Source organism: Trematomus bernacchii, unplaced genomic scaffold (genome assembly GCF_902827165.1).
Source record: "Trematomus bernacchii unplaced genomic scaffold, fTreBer1.1, whole genome shotgun sequence".
NCBI classification, from domain to species: Eukaryota; Metazoa; Chordata; class Actinopteri; order Perciformes; family Nototheniidae; genus Trematomus; species Trematomus bernacchii.
Window position 1 is genome coordinate 490,561 of NW_022988024.1, and position 15,792 is coordinate 506,352.

A 15,792-nucleotide genomic window follows, 5' to 3' on the forward strand; every position below is an offset into this window, starting at 1 on the left:
AGGGCACGAGATAAGTTTGTGCACAGATGGAAGGCTGACAGGCAGCTAGGCCATCCAGTTATTTTAGCCGGGCCGGCTAAAATGATTGGTCGTGCTTTTTACAGTACTACGGCTTCCACAGATGACATTTTTTTATGGATTTTTTGTCAAAGCACTTAAGATATTCATTGCTATCGGGATGTTAAGAGCATTCCATGGAATATAACAAAAAGTGTATCTCGAGCCGGTTTCTCAAACTTACCTACCCCACCTTTAAGACTCAAATAGCATAATAAAGTTGTAATACAAAACTTTTTTTAATTGTGCTGGTAGAACTCAAGAATCTTATTGGCTGAAATCCTCGAAACTCTTAGTTTAGTTCAAATTCTGCAAATTGAATGAAGGATTTTGATATTTTTTTCGGTTTTGAAGTAACGGAATGAAGGTAGATGAAAAATACTTAAAGGTGGGGTAGGTAAGTTTGAGAAACCGGCTCGAGATACACTTTTTGTTATATTCCATGGAATGCTCTTAACATCCTGATAGCAATGAATATCTTAAGTGCTTTGACAAAAAATCCATAACAAAATGTCATCTGTGGAAGCCGTAGTACTGTAAAAAGTACGACCAATCATTTTAGCCGGCCCGGCTAAAATAACTGGATGGCCTACCTGCCTGTCAGCTTTCCATCTGTACACAAACTTATCTCGTGCCCTCATTGGTCATGTGCGCATTCGTGTGTGTTGGAGGAGGGGCTCTGTAAGGAAGTGGCAGATTTTCTCCGGTTGTGTATTTTCAAATTCTAGCGATCTCGAGCCGGTTTCTCAGAAATTACCTACCCCACCTTTAAGATTACTCTAATACTAAAGAAAAGAAAAGTTGGACAAAGTAAGCCTAATGGGAGTGTTTCTAAAGAGGCAATGACTACACTCGTATAACCTCGCTGAAAGCTACCTGTTGTGAAAAGCTGTCACGTGAACAGCCTTTTCTCATTGAGGGACTGCCATTGTGCCTTATAGCCATAAATACAGCCAGGCAGGTGAAACATCAAATGATCTTCTTTCACCCACTTTGATTTTGTAAAGATACTGAGATGCATAACAAAGAAAAGCAATGGATGAAGAAAACATAAAAGGTGGAGGTTGGATGGGTCTGCTCCTGCTCTGAATGCTTAACAGATGTTGAAGTATAGAAGTGGAGAAGCGAGAAGAAATTAAGCTCTCAAGGGGTCGCCAGCAATTTCATTTTAATTAGTGAAAAAGTAATAAACTGCTTCAATGAGGCTCTCCAGACAGATTAGGTCAATAAAGTCCCACTTCTTCCCCTATTAGCTGCAGCGCAGAAGTTAATGCCATGGAAGCAATTTAACTTGGAAACCTGAAGAGCACCCACTACTCTCACACTGCTGCTTACAAAAACATATTTAAAATAAGGAAAAATATGTTTTGCCTTTCTCTGCAGAGTAGAACTAAACAGACTCCTAGTTTACATTATAACCAATAGAGGGCTGAAGCCCCACTTTTGGGCTACATTTTTATGTATAAAAAAAGTCATGACTTCAGGTTCAGGCTAGCCTCTCTCATTTGTTTCTTTAATTAATGCAATAACTCATTTAGGATTTCTTTTATTAGTCTTTCCGAGAAGAGAATGTTACGTGGGTTGTTTCGAGACTGATTAAAAAGTATCTAATCAGTCCAGTTTGCAGGTATCATTTTTCCAACCCAATTGAGATTTAACCGCGCCCACTTCTGCATCGGTGTAGCTCCACGTGACTGTGACGTGACAGAAATCAGCCAATCACAAGAGGAGTTTAAAAAGGAATCTAACCTGTAATAAAAAGTACAGCAAAGCTAACATCTCTGTCAAGTTTTGAGGAAAGTGGTGGGTAAAGCTAAATACTAACATCAACAAGTTAGCATGCTAATGTTTAGCGGGTATGATGCTATCATGCTAACATTAGCAATTTAGAAATACATCTAATCTACGTTTTGGCTGATGTATGTATATGTCAAGTTTTGTAAGTACTTTTCAAAAACCATATAACCGGACAAATTGAAATTACAAGCTGATGATGGCGATAGATAAAACGTCAAAGGATGTACATTGTTTAGTACAAGGACAACTCTTTTCAGGTGCGCTCATCCTTGAAGCAGAAAGTATCTCAGGACGAGTCTGAATGTTAGAGTCTTCTTTTTATCAGGGTAAACTTGGGCCAATGCAGCATTGATCTGGTTAAGTTCTGTTCCATTTCAGCACCAGTCTATTTTATGACCTTTTTAAATCATTCAAGACCCAGTATTGGTCTGCGGCCTCTCTCAAAAGAAGGTTATTGATTATAAATGGAAAGTAGCATTTTCGATAAGAATAACATGAACCTCACACATGTAGTGTGTACAGCAGAGCTTTGTAAAATACCAATAAGGCTGTGATGTTACCCAAAATATTGAGTACACCTCACAAATATACCATAAAGAGTTTAAAATCTTCTTTTACTCAGAAGCATTTGAATTTGTTTTGCTAAGTGAACGTGATGTTCTTCTCAAAGTTGAATTGAGGTGAAAATGATGTAATGATGTGTGCTGACTGTGCACATTGTATCCTAAAAAAAGAGTTTGAAATGTGTTTAATTATTTAACACATACCTAAAATACTACTTGACTCACTATTGGCAAACATGTCATGTTTTAGTAAGAACGCTGTGTTCTGCTTTTCCAGTCTGTTAGTTCTGAGCTGTTATTAAGGTTGACGTGAGGACCAGAAAGATGCCGTCATCCTCTTCTCTCTGATGGTCTAATGCCACTTTAATAATACTTTTTCAGGTCAAAATGGCAGCAGTGAGAAGTGCTGGTACATTTACTCAAATACTGCATCCCAAGTAAGATTTGTAGGTACTTTTACTGTACTTGATTATTTCAAATCTTATCCTACTTAGTATCTACTCCATTACAAGGGAAATGGGAACATTTTATTTTTACCTTTTACCATTGTATTTTTTATTTGACAGCTGCTTTTCTTAAAGGTCCCATGTCTTGGCCATTTCTAATCATAATTCCATTGTTGAGGTCTACTAGAATAGATTTACATTGTTCAATGTTCCAAAATCACATTGGTTTCTCATACAGCATCTCTGTATAGCATGTGTATTCACTCTCTGTCCTAAACGCCTTGTTGGAGCTCCTGCCCCCCCCCCCCCCTCCCTACGTTGCGGGGCTCGCTGCTCCGCCCTTTGAGGCTCGAGGAGCGGACAGTGTGAGGTGGATTACTGGTGTCGTTTCCGGAGCACCGCGGAGCTCAGGCTGAGTGAGTGTGTGTGTGTGTGGATTGGTCCATTTGGACTTAGTGACGTCCAGAAGAAAACAATGGAAAAAGAGAAATCTCCAACGAGGCGTTCTGGGGCAGCAGACAGGTCTTTCTGTGTTAAGAGTTTTACTCGCTACAGGGTGTACTTTGAGGGTTTGTGACTCTGCAGACCGTTTACATGCAGAAAAAGCTACATAACACACAAGGGGACGGGTAATAACCGGAAAAGCATATGATGGGACCTTTAACTAAACGTACAATACATTAACATGATATACTGTATATAATAGTTATGGATGCACAATATTGCATTTTTGCCCATTTCTAAAATAGTAAGAAACCCTTCTTATTATAGCCAATTATGTACCAATATACAAACATATTTCTTTCCACATAATTGCAGAAAACATCAACTCTCACCTGCAGTTGAATTGTATTATGCCTTCTGTGTAAGTGATGGCTCACTAGCAGATGCATAAATAAAATACATTGCTTTTCAAAATGAACCCATTCCACTGGCAAAATAATAACAGCTTAGGTTCATGTAAAAAATACTTATTACATGAACTTAAGTGAAAACCTTAAGTTTACTTGGAACAGAGTATATACAGTAACGGAGTGATATTACAATTTTTTTATTAAGTCGAATATTTGAGTACTTTTTCAAGTGTTCAACAGTTCCTGCAGATTTCTTTCACCTTTAAAATGTTTTGTGATTCTATTGTATTAAAAAACATAAACTGGTATATTACCTTTGCAAAGCTTAGTTTATCTGTCTGTTTATCTGTCTGTTCCTCTCCAGAAAAGGACAGGAAACTTGGTGGACGTGTGGACATTGTTGCTGCATTCATGTGAGAATCAAAACGAGTTCCCGGCTGGGATAAATTCACGTGAACGCCCTATCAAGTTGTAACAACAACTCTGAAACATATATCAACGTGTTTTTTAAACTCAATGAACAGTCAAATACAACACATCTTCATTGTAGTGTCCATGCTGTTTCCATGAGCAGCATGTGAAGGCACCATTGGGCTTTGCAAAGGTCTGCACTCGCTCAGTGGAGACAGACAGACAAAAGAAAATATATGTTCAATATTTGGTTTAAACATCTGACGAGCTTTACTGATGAAGGGAAATAAACACAGCGAAAACGATCTTTTAACTGTAAAGAGGAATGAACAGTGAAGCTCACCATCTGCCACAGACACACACTCTTTCATGTGTGTTTGCATAATTATGTAGGCATGAGTGCATGTGTGCTGCATTTTACACCAGGTGGTTTAGTCAGACACACTGTGAGGAGATACATTAACCTCAAATAAAATCACGTTCCAGACTGAAATAGTAAATAATACTGCACTTTAAGTGAAACTGCATAAATAAACAGTAGTATGTTTCTATTGAAGTCGACGGAGCGCCTGAACATCACAGACAGTGTAAATACGTTACTTTAATTGGACTTCATTTGATCAGTCTGACCTCTGGGATTCACAATCATTACTCTGTCTGTAGAGAGCAGTTTGAACTTAACCAGAACAAAGTAATGTTTGTATACTGGACCCAATTAATAATAAAATAAGCACTTTAGCATTAGAAACAGTAAAATAATTGCAATGTATACCTCCAAAAAGGCTGCACAAATTAATATTTAATAATAGAATATGTTTAACTTTTTCTTTGGAAAACTTAAATCCTGTGTGTAGGATATTCTGCAGTTTTTTTTTTGTTATTTCCAAAATACTTAAAGTGGACCTATCATGCTATATTTGAATAATATAGTATAGGACCATACCTATATAAGTCATATTTATACTTTTTTTTTTTTCAAAATACCAAACAGATCATGCATTTTAGCCATGCCTCATTTCGCTCAAATTGCACTTTTTTAGCCCTGTTTTTGCAAGGTCTGATTCTGTGAGAACAGCACCACCTACAGGCCTGGCATATGTACTACAGCGTCTCCAGCGCTTTCGAACGGCAATGGCCGTGGCTGTCTCCTCCTGATTGGTGGAGAGTTGGCCCAATAGCCGTAGCGCCACCGTCCTGACGTCAGGACAGTGTTCAAATCTGGATCAGTTTTTATCAGATCCGTTGCAGCCCCTTTTTTAGAGATTTGGGTATGGAGGAAAATAGAGAGGGTTGTGTTTTCTGACACTTGGTGAGTTCCCTGGAACACCGGGGACACATATTCATGTATAAAAGACGTACAAAAGTGCATTTTGCATGATAGGTCCCCTTTAAGTTTTCCCCTCTAACAAACGACCCAGAAATGTGTGACAAAGGAGTGAGAGGTCAGTGTGACTGAGTAGCAACAGAAAGCATCCTACCATATGTACCTGTTTATGGCTCTCGGTTGAAATGTAGGTGGGAGAACGGCAGGTTGGACCCTTGACCTCCAACTGCTTTACATCAGCTGCAGAGAGAAAACAGAGGAGTTACTGTTGGGTTCATAAGGAAGCACAGGTTAAACATATTAAAGCTCTAAATAATCACAAAGTGGGACAGTAAACCAGTTTGGATTGCGATATATTAAATGCCTGATGTAAAATACTGTGCGTCTGGATCTCATATGTTATTGCATAATAACAATATAATTGGTATAAATTGCTTAACAGTTATTTTTCCATGACAGTAGATGGTTTGTTTGCCATAATATTTGAAAATCAGATGTCATATTCTCCAGAGGATAAATCTGAATAACTTTGGTGATCTTCGAACACCATAAGGTTCTTTAAAGGGGCCCTATTATGCTCATTTTCAGGTTCATATTTGTATTTTGTCACATGATTACATGCTTTAATGTTCAAAAAGGTATTTTTCTGTGTTCTCTGTCTGAAACTGGAGCAGAGTCTGCTCTGATTGGTTAGCTTGTCGGCTCTGTTGTGATTGGTCAACCACTTAGAGTTGTCCTGCCCCTTAGTGTATCACGTACAATGTATCTGTGCGCTAGCCAACAGAAGCGTGAGTGTTACGTAGTGATGTCACTTTGTCGCAGAAGTAAGTGAGAGTCTAATTGAGGCGTTTTAGGCGGGGGGGGGGGGACTTTAATTCTGTCCAATAGTTAGTGCGAATTAGCAAATGCTTACGCATAAATAAGATAGTGAACATGGTGAATAATTCAACTAATGAACATCAACATGTTGTTTTTGTCATTTTGAGCATGATATTAACATGTAGCTCAAAGAATAGCATGACTGTAAACTCCTTTTGAGTTAAAGACAAATATCCTTTTCAAATGGAACTGCATTCTGTACGAGTTGTTTACCATTATGATTCTATATTACACAGCTGAAGAGAATCCATGCTATAAGACTTTTAACACACAGGTTCCAATATATTTCATAGGCCATGATGCAAAAGTTTTCCAAAGAGACAAAACAAAGATGATTTCACACTGTGATCTTTGTAGTCCACATCATGTCTAGCTGTTTCTATAGCAACCCCCACATGCGAGCAGCAAATTGATGATGGATGTTGTTGCTGCGATGGTATTGCACGCTACATACAATACAGTACATCAGGCCGTGGTAAACGCCAAAAAGGGGAAAAACTCACTTTAGTAATCGAGTGATTCATCATGCTCCAATAATGCACAGTGCTGCGTGATTCATGTTTTTTTAAACGTGATTCAAAACTGCAGAAGTGTTTGATCATGAATAGAGATGACTAACTGTGAAGCGGGAAAGGTGCAGATTGAGGCAGCGCACGCACGCACACACACACACACACACACACACACACACACACACACACACACACACACACACACACACACACACACACACACACACACACACACACACAACACACACACACACACACACACACACACACACACACACACACACACACACACACACACACACACACACACACACACACACACACACACACACACACCACACACACACACACACACACACACACACACACACACACACACACACACACACACACACACACACACACACACACACACACACACACACACACACACCACACACACACACACACACACACACACACACACACACACACACACACACACACACACACACACACACACACACACACACACACACACACACACACACACACACACACACACACACACACACACACACACACAATACTGCAGCGGAATTAAAAGTGCACAAACTAATCCTTCTGTACTTAGCTGCTCTTTTGTTTCGGATTGCACCGCCGACAAAGCTTTTGTTTAATATTGGACATGACCGCGATCCCCTGTGAGCCAACATGTATTGATCTGTGGGAGCTGGTGAGCAGGCCATTGTTTCCAGCTCATTCTGGATCAAAGAAACTAAAACTTTAAAAAAGCAGCTTTAGGATAAGTAAGATTGTCTCTGACTTTGACTTAGCTTTGATAATATAATAGGGTTTGGATCAGAGATATAAAAAAATGCAATATTTCAAAATCTTTTTTTACTCTGTATCATAGATATTTATTATAAACTGTGCAACAATCAGGATAAACAAAAGTTTTGAATGTCGTTTATTCAGAATTTAACATAAAAAAAATTCAGAATTCTGGACAGATTTACCAGAAAACCAATTTATTTTACTTGTTACCTACTTGTGTACATGTGTTTTTTTTACACCTTATTAAAAATCTTTATTGTTCATATTTTTTTTTTTATCTGCATTTTTTTCCTACTTTGACTGCATCTGCTGCAACAACATTTATTTTTGAGTTTTATCATGTTTTATTCAGATATTAAGATTTTGTCCAGATTTTTTTTTTGACTGTAACTTCAAACTAAATATACAAAACACAAAAAAGTCAGCGAAAACCCTTTTCGTCTGAACATTTTTACGAAAGACACACAAAAAATAATATTGGCGTTCTGTATAGGTTTACATCATATATATCAAATAACAATATTGTTCTCAAACTCTTGCCTGTATTCAACATTCAATGTACTTGTACTGTTTGTGCTGGTCACTATGCAGTAGGGGAAGGTACTTCAAAGTGATGCTGTGTATGTACATACAGTACTGTATATTCTTGGACAAAGTTGACCTCAGTGAACTTAATCTGTTTTTTAATTTACCAAGCAATTTTTACGCCCTCCAGAGTTTTATTTTAAAGAGGAAAAACTCCACAAAAACAGGGTGAAACTTCAAAGAAAAAACCCCCAGAAGGAATCACTCCATGGATGAACTGTAATAACCGCTCTTAAATAAGTATTATGACTATAGTTGAGGTTAAATAATAATGCATTTTAAAGGAGCAGGTGATGGTCTCTTAATCCTGCACACAGATACAGGTTTCTGCTGGCAGCTGTGCAGAAGCTGCAGGCCTTTCAAACAGAAGGCACATGACTCACGCATGTGTAGGACCAGATCTGTTGACGGCAGTTGCTGCCCACACAAAAATAAGCCCTTCTCCCCGTTTCTTACTTGCTCCATTTCTTTACAAAACAAAATCACATTCATGTGCAGATGAAGTGAGAAGGTGACTAATGCTGCACCATCTGAACATTTTTTGAGGATATATGAGTAACCGTTTTTCATCTCTGAAGTGCTTAATGATATGTTTGAGATGAAATTCTAACATGAACTCTGATGAAACAAGATCAAAAGCTGCTTCTGCCTTTTTGATGTGTCAACACATTCACACAGTTGACAAAATGACTGCTCCAGTGCATGTCAGTCAGAGCAAGCAGGTTTGAAATCTCAACCAATGCCTGAAATATGCAAGAGTGTGCATAAACTGACACAATAGACCCAGAGAATCTTGACCAGACACATTTTTTTTTATCGGATTGCTATAAAAGTCAAAGAATGGCTTCAGAAGATGTGATGAAAAGAGAATAATTCCCAATTTCCGCCAACACTTCAGCACCTCAGTGCCATTTCAGAGTGCTGAGCTGTCGTACCTTAAAAAGATGAAAGTAAATCCTCCAGAGACCCAATTACACAAGAACCTGAGAGTTGGACGCAGAGGCGGAGAAGAGATGCGTCCCACCTGCACATCGCCACTTCTATTAGCTGTTCATTAAGTGAAATCAATGCACAGGGTTTGACGAAAAGCAATTTTGTATGCAGATGATCTAACTCTGTCGTGAACCCCTGGTCTGAGCGGGACCACACATGCAGCAGCCTCCTCTCGCTGTAATTGCCTCACTGTGTAAAAGAAACCATCTGGTTCAGGTTTGGGAGAATAAACGGAGAAATACTGTCTGCTGGTTTCCCTCAGCGGACATATTCAGGCTCTGAGTTATTGGCTCCCACGTGTTAACAGTGTCTAGGGGTGGCTCGGCGCCAAATGCTCTGGTGATTTAGCCACTGTGTTACAGCTGCACCATTTCTTTTGTGTTTTATAAGACCACAGCAACTGGTGCCCAAGAATTTTGCTGTGGCAGAATGCACTTAAAGCTACCACACTGCATGCAATGTACTGTTGGATATAATTATCGTTATATTGTAAATTCTTAAATTTAATGAGTCATGAGCCAGCTTTTAAACCCAGGAGTGACTTTCTAAACATTAGTTAACATGTCAGGTCTGCTATTTCCGATAACAAAATATTCAGAAAACTTGTCTTTCCTTTGCCGTGTGCTTGAGTCAAGAAGCTTCTAGATCTATGTAATGTCCGTTCTGCTGCATGATTCCCTACTACCAAATTCAAACGATCAACAGCCCTCAAATACAAACTGAAATAAAATAGCCAGGTTTATTGCAATACAACCACTTGGTCCAGACTAAACTGTACAGGCATTCATGTTCCCCAGAGGATGAATCGTACCGACTTTGTTGATCTTCTGACTTTTCCTTTTGCACCAACAGCTGGTTTTCAGTTGTGATTTTGAGAGACATTTCTCTCTTTGATTCATTAACTTCATTATCATTTGATACAGTCGATTTTGTCCAATATATGAATCTGTTGGTTGTGACTCATGAGAAACTTTTAAGTCTTTAGGATTCAAACTATTACCTGTATGAAACAATCTCAGAAGTATAAAGGTTCACTGGATTGTTTTTTAACAATGCAACATATTTTATAAAGGTATATATATATTTTCGAAACGTTAGTTTAACTGACAGCCAAAAAATTATATTTTTACCCAAACTGAATCTAGCTAGCTGTTTCACCTGCTTCCACTCTTTATGCTAGGCTAAGCTATCTGTCTCCTGGCTGTACAATACAGACGTATGACCAAATACTAATGAAAGTTCCATCTGCCCCAGCTGTTATTTGTGTTTAGTGCTAAATAGCTAATGTTAACATTCTTTCTCGTTCAGTTAGTATGTTTAACATTTTTTAATATGAGCTAAATATTTGCTACACATACCACAGTTCCACAAATCAAACCAGGTATTACATTTAACTGAAACTACAAATGTCAGCATGTAGGATCAGACCTCAAAGTGATCCCATTATATGAAACTGAAATGTTTTTGTACCACTTTTTGACCAAAAGTTAATATTTGGTCACCAAAAGTCCATTTAACAACACTTCTTCAGAGAAACAAAGTCATTTGGTAGAATATAGATTAAACAAACAATTTCTGTGTTGTCTCATAAACAATCTTTAAGATGTTGAATATTTAAACCTAATTTTACCAGCTACATTTAGTGATGCTTGTTTTGTTTTATGTGTCTTTTATACTCTCACTTATATTTTCCATTTCTAATTTATGGTGAAGATCTTACACAGCTTAAGAGTTAAATAAGTTGTGTAGTTGACTAACACAGGAACTCAACATGTGTTAGGAGAAAGACAGCCAGGAGAGAGAAGAGCTGGTAGAGACCCTCGTGCTGCAGCAGAGCAGAGTTCGGGGTCGGGGTCGCTCTCTGGAGGGAGACCATCTGCCTTTTAATTCACTTTGACTGAATTTAATCTCGTTAAAACCAGAACCCTTTGAAAGAGCCGTATGTGTCTGCAGTATGTTTGAGAAGAATAGGTCGTGTTAAAGGCTCCTAATTCAATCAACAAATCAAGGAAACGACCCTCTTCCTTTTTTCAACAGATTACCACGAATGTCTCATTAGCAGAAAGACATGTGCAGGTTTAACACATGATAAAATAAAAACATCCATTACAGAGAATTCTTAATATTTTCTTGAGTTTTTCTGGATAAGTTTACGTCTTTTTGCCTACAAAATCCTTCTAAACATAGAAACCCGGAAAATAAATAAAACTAGCAGAAAAACGTTTCTTCCATCCAAAAAGATTATATTGAACTTTCCAACACAGCTGCTTCTGGACCAAAACAACTACTACTTTCTTCAAATTTCCCACGGTAACATCTTTCAACAGCTCTTTTTGTCCGATTAACCGTTCAAAACCTCATTTACAAAATAATACAATCTTAAAAGCAGAAAATCGCGATTCTGAAGATTTTGAGTTTTGGCTAAAAAATAAATCGCATATTCTTTTTTGTTTGGATGTACCAACCGTGATCTCTTTTTTTTGGACAAATGAATTCACTGTCTCAGGAATAGAAATTATAAAAAGGTTATACACATTTTTTTGGGGGATTTTAGATTGTTAGTCAAAGTAAACAAAAATTAATTGAAAGAGTTCACTTTCTACTTAGGGATCTAATGTTTTTCACTATTTTATATATTGAAGAATATATTAATTGGTAAATGAACTTTTAAGGAAAAAATTGAAATATTCAAACCTATTTTTTCTTTAAAAAGAACAAGCAAAGTGCTTAATAACTTCGGCAAAATGTGCCAAGTAAAGAACAAAATAAATTGAACACTGACAGCCTTAAGGCGTCTCAGGTCTACAGTAATGAAGGGCTCTATTTGTCAGACCTCTGTCCCACCAGCAGCGTTCCTCCCAAAGCTCCCCCATGAGACGCTCTGCAGGCGGGATGGGAAGTAAAGTAACAGCCAGTCCTTGCGTATCGCTCCCCCTGAGCTCTGCTGTTCCTTTTGTCCGGCTGCAGTGGCCATGCTGTGTACCACAAATAGACTAAGTGCCTCAGTGCTGCTCATGAAAAGAAGGGACAGATGGACCTGAGGTTCCCCCTCGCCACAATGCCTGTCCTCTAGAGAGACACACGACCTGAACTCTCAGGAAGTGGATGTGGTGAGACCGAGAGCAACACGGACTCCTCAAGAAAAAACAGAATCAAATCATGGCTTGTGGCTGGACTGGATTTGAGAGGGTTTTATCCTCATATGTCTGTTTTTTTAAAGATTATTTATCGATTGTTTAGCCGAGTGACAGCTAACATTGGTAGACTTATGGCGCAGTTCCACTGCAGCGCGGAGCTCGCTTTAAGCGTGCCGTGTCTTGCCGTCCCCTTTTTTGGTTGTGCTTCCACTAGGCCTAGTTCCGGCGCGGCACGGCGCGGGGCCACTTTTTCACCTCTTTTCTGGCCCTAGAAAATTGTGGTTCTATCGGGGCCAACAAACAGGGCTGAGTCGGGCTGAGTATGCTAAACTAGAGAGAGGAGCGCTGGCAAGAGGGCTAGAACTACAACAAGATGGACATATTTGACCGTGATTTAATTGTAATACACGTTTCAAAATGATGCCAAAGTAACAACATACTGATACCGGTTAGTAAAAACCATGAATTAATGCTTTGTCAAGTCTGCAGACAGACGGCAGGCGAAAAAACCTTTTAAAATGCGTGTTTTTCTAGATGGAGATTGGCTAAGCTAACGCAGTATATGCTCCGACCGTCCACACTCACAACAACGGCCTATACAGACATAAATAAAGCAGCGACTGTATTCACCATGACACAGGCAGTCTGTGGTGTGTACTTGTTTAACTTTTGTCGAGTTTCTGAACATATATAAGGAGCTGTGAGCTCTGAGTGCTAACAGCTAACGGCTGTGTTGTGTTTCTGGAGTTCTCATTGAAGATGACGTCACGGCTCCGCCTACACTGCGTTACTATAGTAACTACCCCAGTTCCTAAACTGTAATGGAAGCGCAGCATGAAGTGAGTCGGCCCTGTTAAGGCCCAACGCGGCCAAGCCGTACCGAGCCGTACCGAGTGTGGCCGAGGCCGACCGTGTAGTGGAAATGCGCCATAATGGGCTGCGACATGCAACAATAGTCCTGGAATCAAACTGCAGATTTGTAACGTTCTGTGGCATGAGCTTGACAACTGGGAGACAAACTGACAAAAAATGTCAACTTTTTAAATCCTTTCACACTCAGGAAATATACAAAGAATATAGGTTTGGAAACCAACAGTCGGTTTGTCAATTCATAAGGAACAGTTTAGAAGATTAGTTAATCTTTTATCAATGAACAAGACCGAGAGTCCACAACAATGCTAACCACAACAACACTACCACTGTCAACCTCTTGCTGGCCCTAGAGGTGATGTCAAACAAAATGTCAACTTCATGGTGGCACTTAAGATCCTCAGGAGAAGCATCTATATTTGTACATTTTGTGGGAAATGTATTTAGTAGTTTTTGAGATATTTCAGTGCGGACCAAAGTGTTGGACAAACAGATCGACAGATTGTCTTCTCTAAAGCCAGGCTACTAGTATGGCTAATGCTAATGCCTGTTGTTGCTTTTTCTCCCCTGATTTACATTAATTTAAATCTTATATTCTTCAGTTTTGGACTGTTGGTTCTTCACATTGGGCTTTCACATTACAATGCATGTATCGTATTATTTTCTGACACTTTTTAGACTAAAGGCTTTATTGATTATTTAAAAAGAATAATAAGTCAGCTTGGTCAAAATGGCCATCGGGTGAATTTAGGGTGGATTTTCCCTTTAACTTGTAACACAACCCCTTTTGGCATTGCTGTCCTGAATATTATTTTTCATGCAGATGGTGAGCATTGATGTGCCAAACTAATTTATGCATGCAGAGAAAACTTCACACAGAAAATAAGATGAGTCTCTCAATAACAGGCTAAGGCTCTCAGAAGAAAAACAAAAACCATGCAAAGGGTCAGAGTATGTGTTGCACAGATGTAAAAAGCTGTGAAAGTAGCAACTTCCCGCAGCCAAATGGACTCACTGGATGCTCGTTTAGCCACTCCACTCGCCGCCATGGCAGATACTCAACTCTTATTTAGAGATTTTTTTTTTTTTTCCAAACATAAAGCTGGCTAGTGAATTGTCAACAGAGAATTTGGTTTTTAGCATTAAGGTATTCTGATTCTGATATCCTAACTGCCTTTGTTGGTTGTACTTTCTTTATATTTGTTTATGTTTACTGATACTCCTGCATTATCTATATTTATATATCAGAACAAATAGATATTCCATCCAATAAGATATTTGAGGCTGGTGCTGAAGGATGTTTGAGAGCACAATCACTGGTCCCAATATAAACATGTAACATGAAAAAACAACAACATAGTCTAAGACTCTCTCAATATCTGATTCACCATTCAAGTCAGTTTTTAAGCTCACGCAAATAATGTATTTTTTTTAGCTTCTCTGATGTGAAGATTTTCCTCTATCCTTCTTTGTCTGATCTGACAGTTTTATGAAATCATTTCTTGACAAAATAATCAGCAGAAAGAAATAGGTTGCAGCCCCACATAAACAAACACTGTAACATCCTATCCTATAAAAAATAAAAAAATAAAAATTCTTCATTTTTGTTGTTATTATTAAAGAATTGTGAAAAAGTATGTTCTGAGCAGAAATGTTTTACAGTGTGCAAAGAGCTAGTCAGTGCTCTTATGTAATAGACCTAAAAAATACAGTAGGCTATATTGTGCATTTCTACACTTTGATTTATTGTGACTCATCGGCTGACATGTTCATTTGATTAATAAATAATAATAATAATAATAATAATAATAATAATAATAATAATAATAATAATAATAATAATAATAATAATAATAATAATAATAAATACAAAATCTTGTTTCTGCCTATACAGATAACAGTGAATTCAACCCTGTCCCAAATGATTTAGTGGACATCAAACTGTGATTACATTTATTTATTTATTTACAACTCTATCTAGGCGTTAGACACGTATAGCAAGTATTATCTTTTTTCAAAAATAAATATGCTGCCGTTATCAAAAGTTAGCCTATTTAAACTCTTGCACCCAAATTAGCCTTGTTCTCATTCATTTGTAATAATGTAAAGTGGTACTTAACAGTATATATAGTTATCACTATATTACTTTATCACAAGTTTTTACGGTCACCAATGAACACTAAACTGTGGTTACACATATGAAAGTTGGTGAATATAGCTGCCAAAATCATTAATTTAACGTATTTTCTGGAGTAAATAATTAAGCTAGCAGTTAAATACAAACTTAAACACTGCTGTATGAAGGTACTGTTTGTAAACTGTAGGCTGCTGTACGTTAAATAAACCGCTGTAACTTACCGCTGAAAGATGAGAGATTCTTTCTCAGAAACGTGTCTTTTATCGGTTGTAGGAGTGAAGTAAACTGTCTCCCGAAAAACTATTAATTCCAACAAACCCCTGTAAAACAGTCACGCCTCCAGCAGTTGAAGGGGAGTCTGCAGACTCGTGTTCATTCCTCGATGTGAGCTGTTGGTAGCGTTTACATTCA

The 15,792-nt window shown here is 38.2% G+C and overlaps 1 protein-coding gene across 3 annotated transcripts in view; it reads right to left on the minus strand.

The window, feature by feature from the left end:
- LOC117472245 (tetraspanin-18-like) overlaps positions 1-15,750 on the minus strand; it is a 33,605-nt gene extending 17,855 nt beyond the window's left edge. The window contains exons 1-2 of one of the 3 annotated variants that reach the window (XM_034117419.1): positions 15,603-15,750; positions 5,616-5,692 (exon numbers count right to left, since the gene is read on the minus strand). Coding sequence is in view for 2 of the 3 variants with exons in the window: in XM_034117417.1 (XP_033973308.1) it covers positions 5,616-5,692; positions 12,071-12,110 (117 nt within the window). In the remaining variant the exon portion in view is untranslated. Of the gene's footprint in view, positions 1-5,606; positions 5,693-12,070; positions 12,190-15,602 lie in introns of those variants that run through there. The other 2 variants (XM_034117418.1, XM_034117417.1) reach the window with 2 other exon arrangements.
- Between the last annotated feature and the right edge of the window lie 42 nt (positions 15,751-15,792).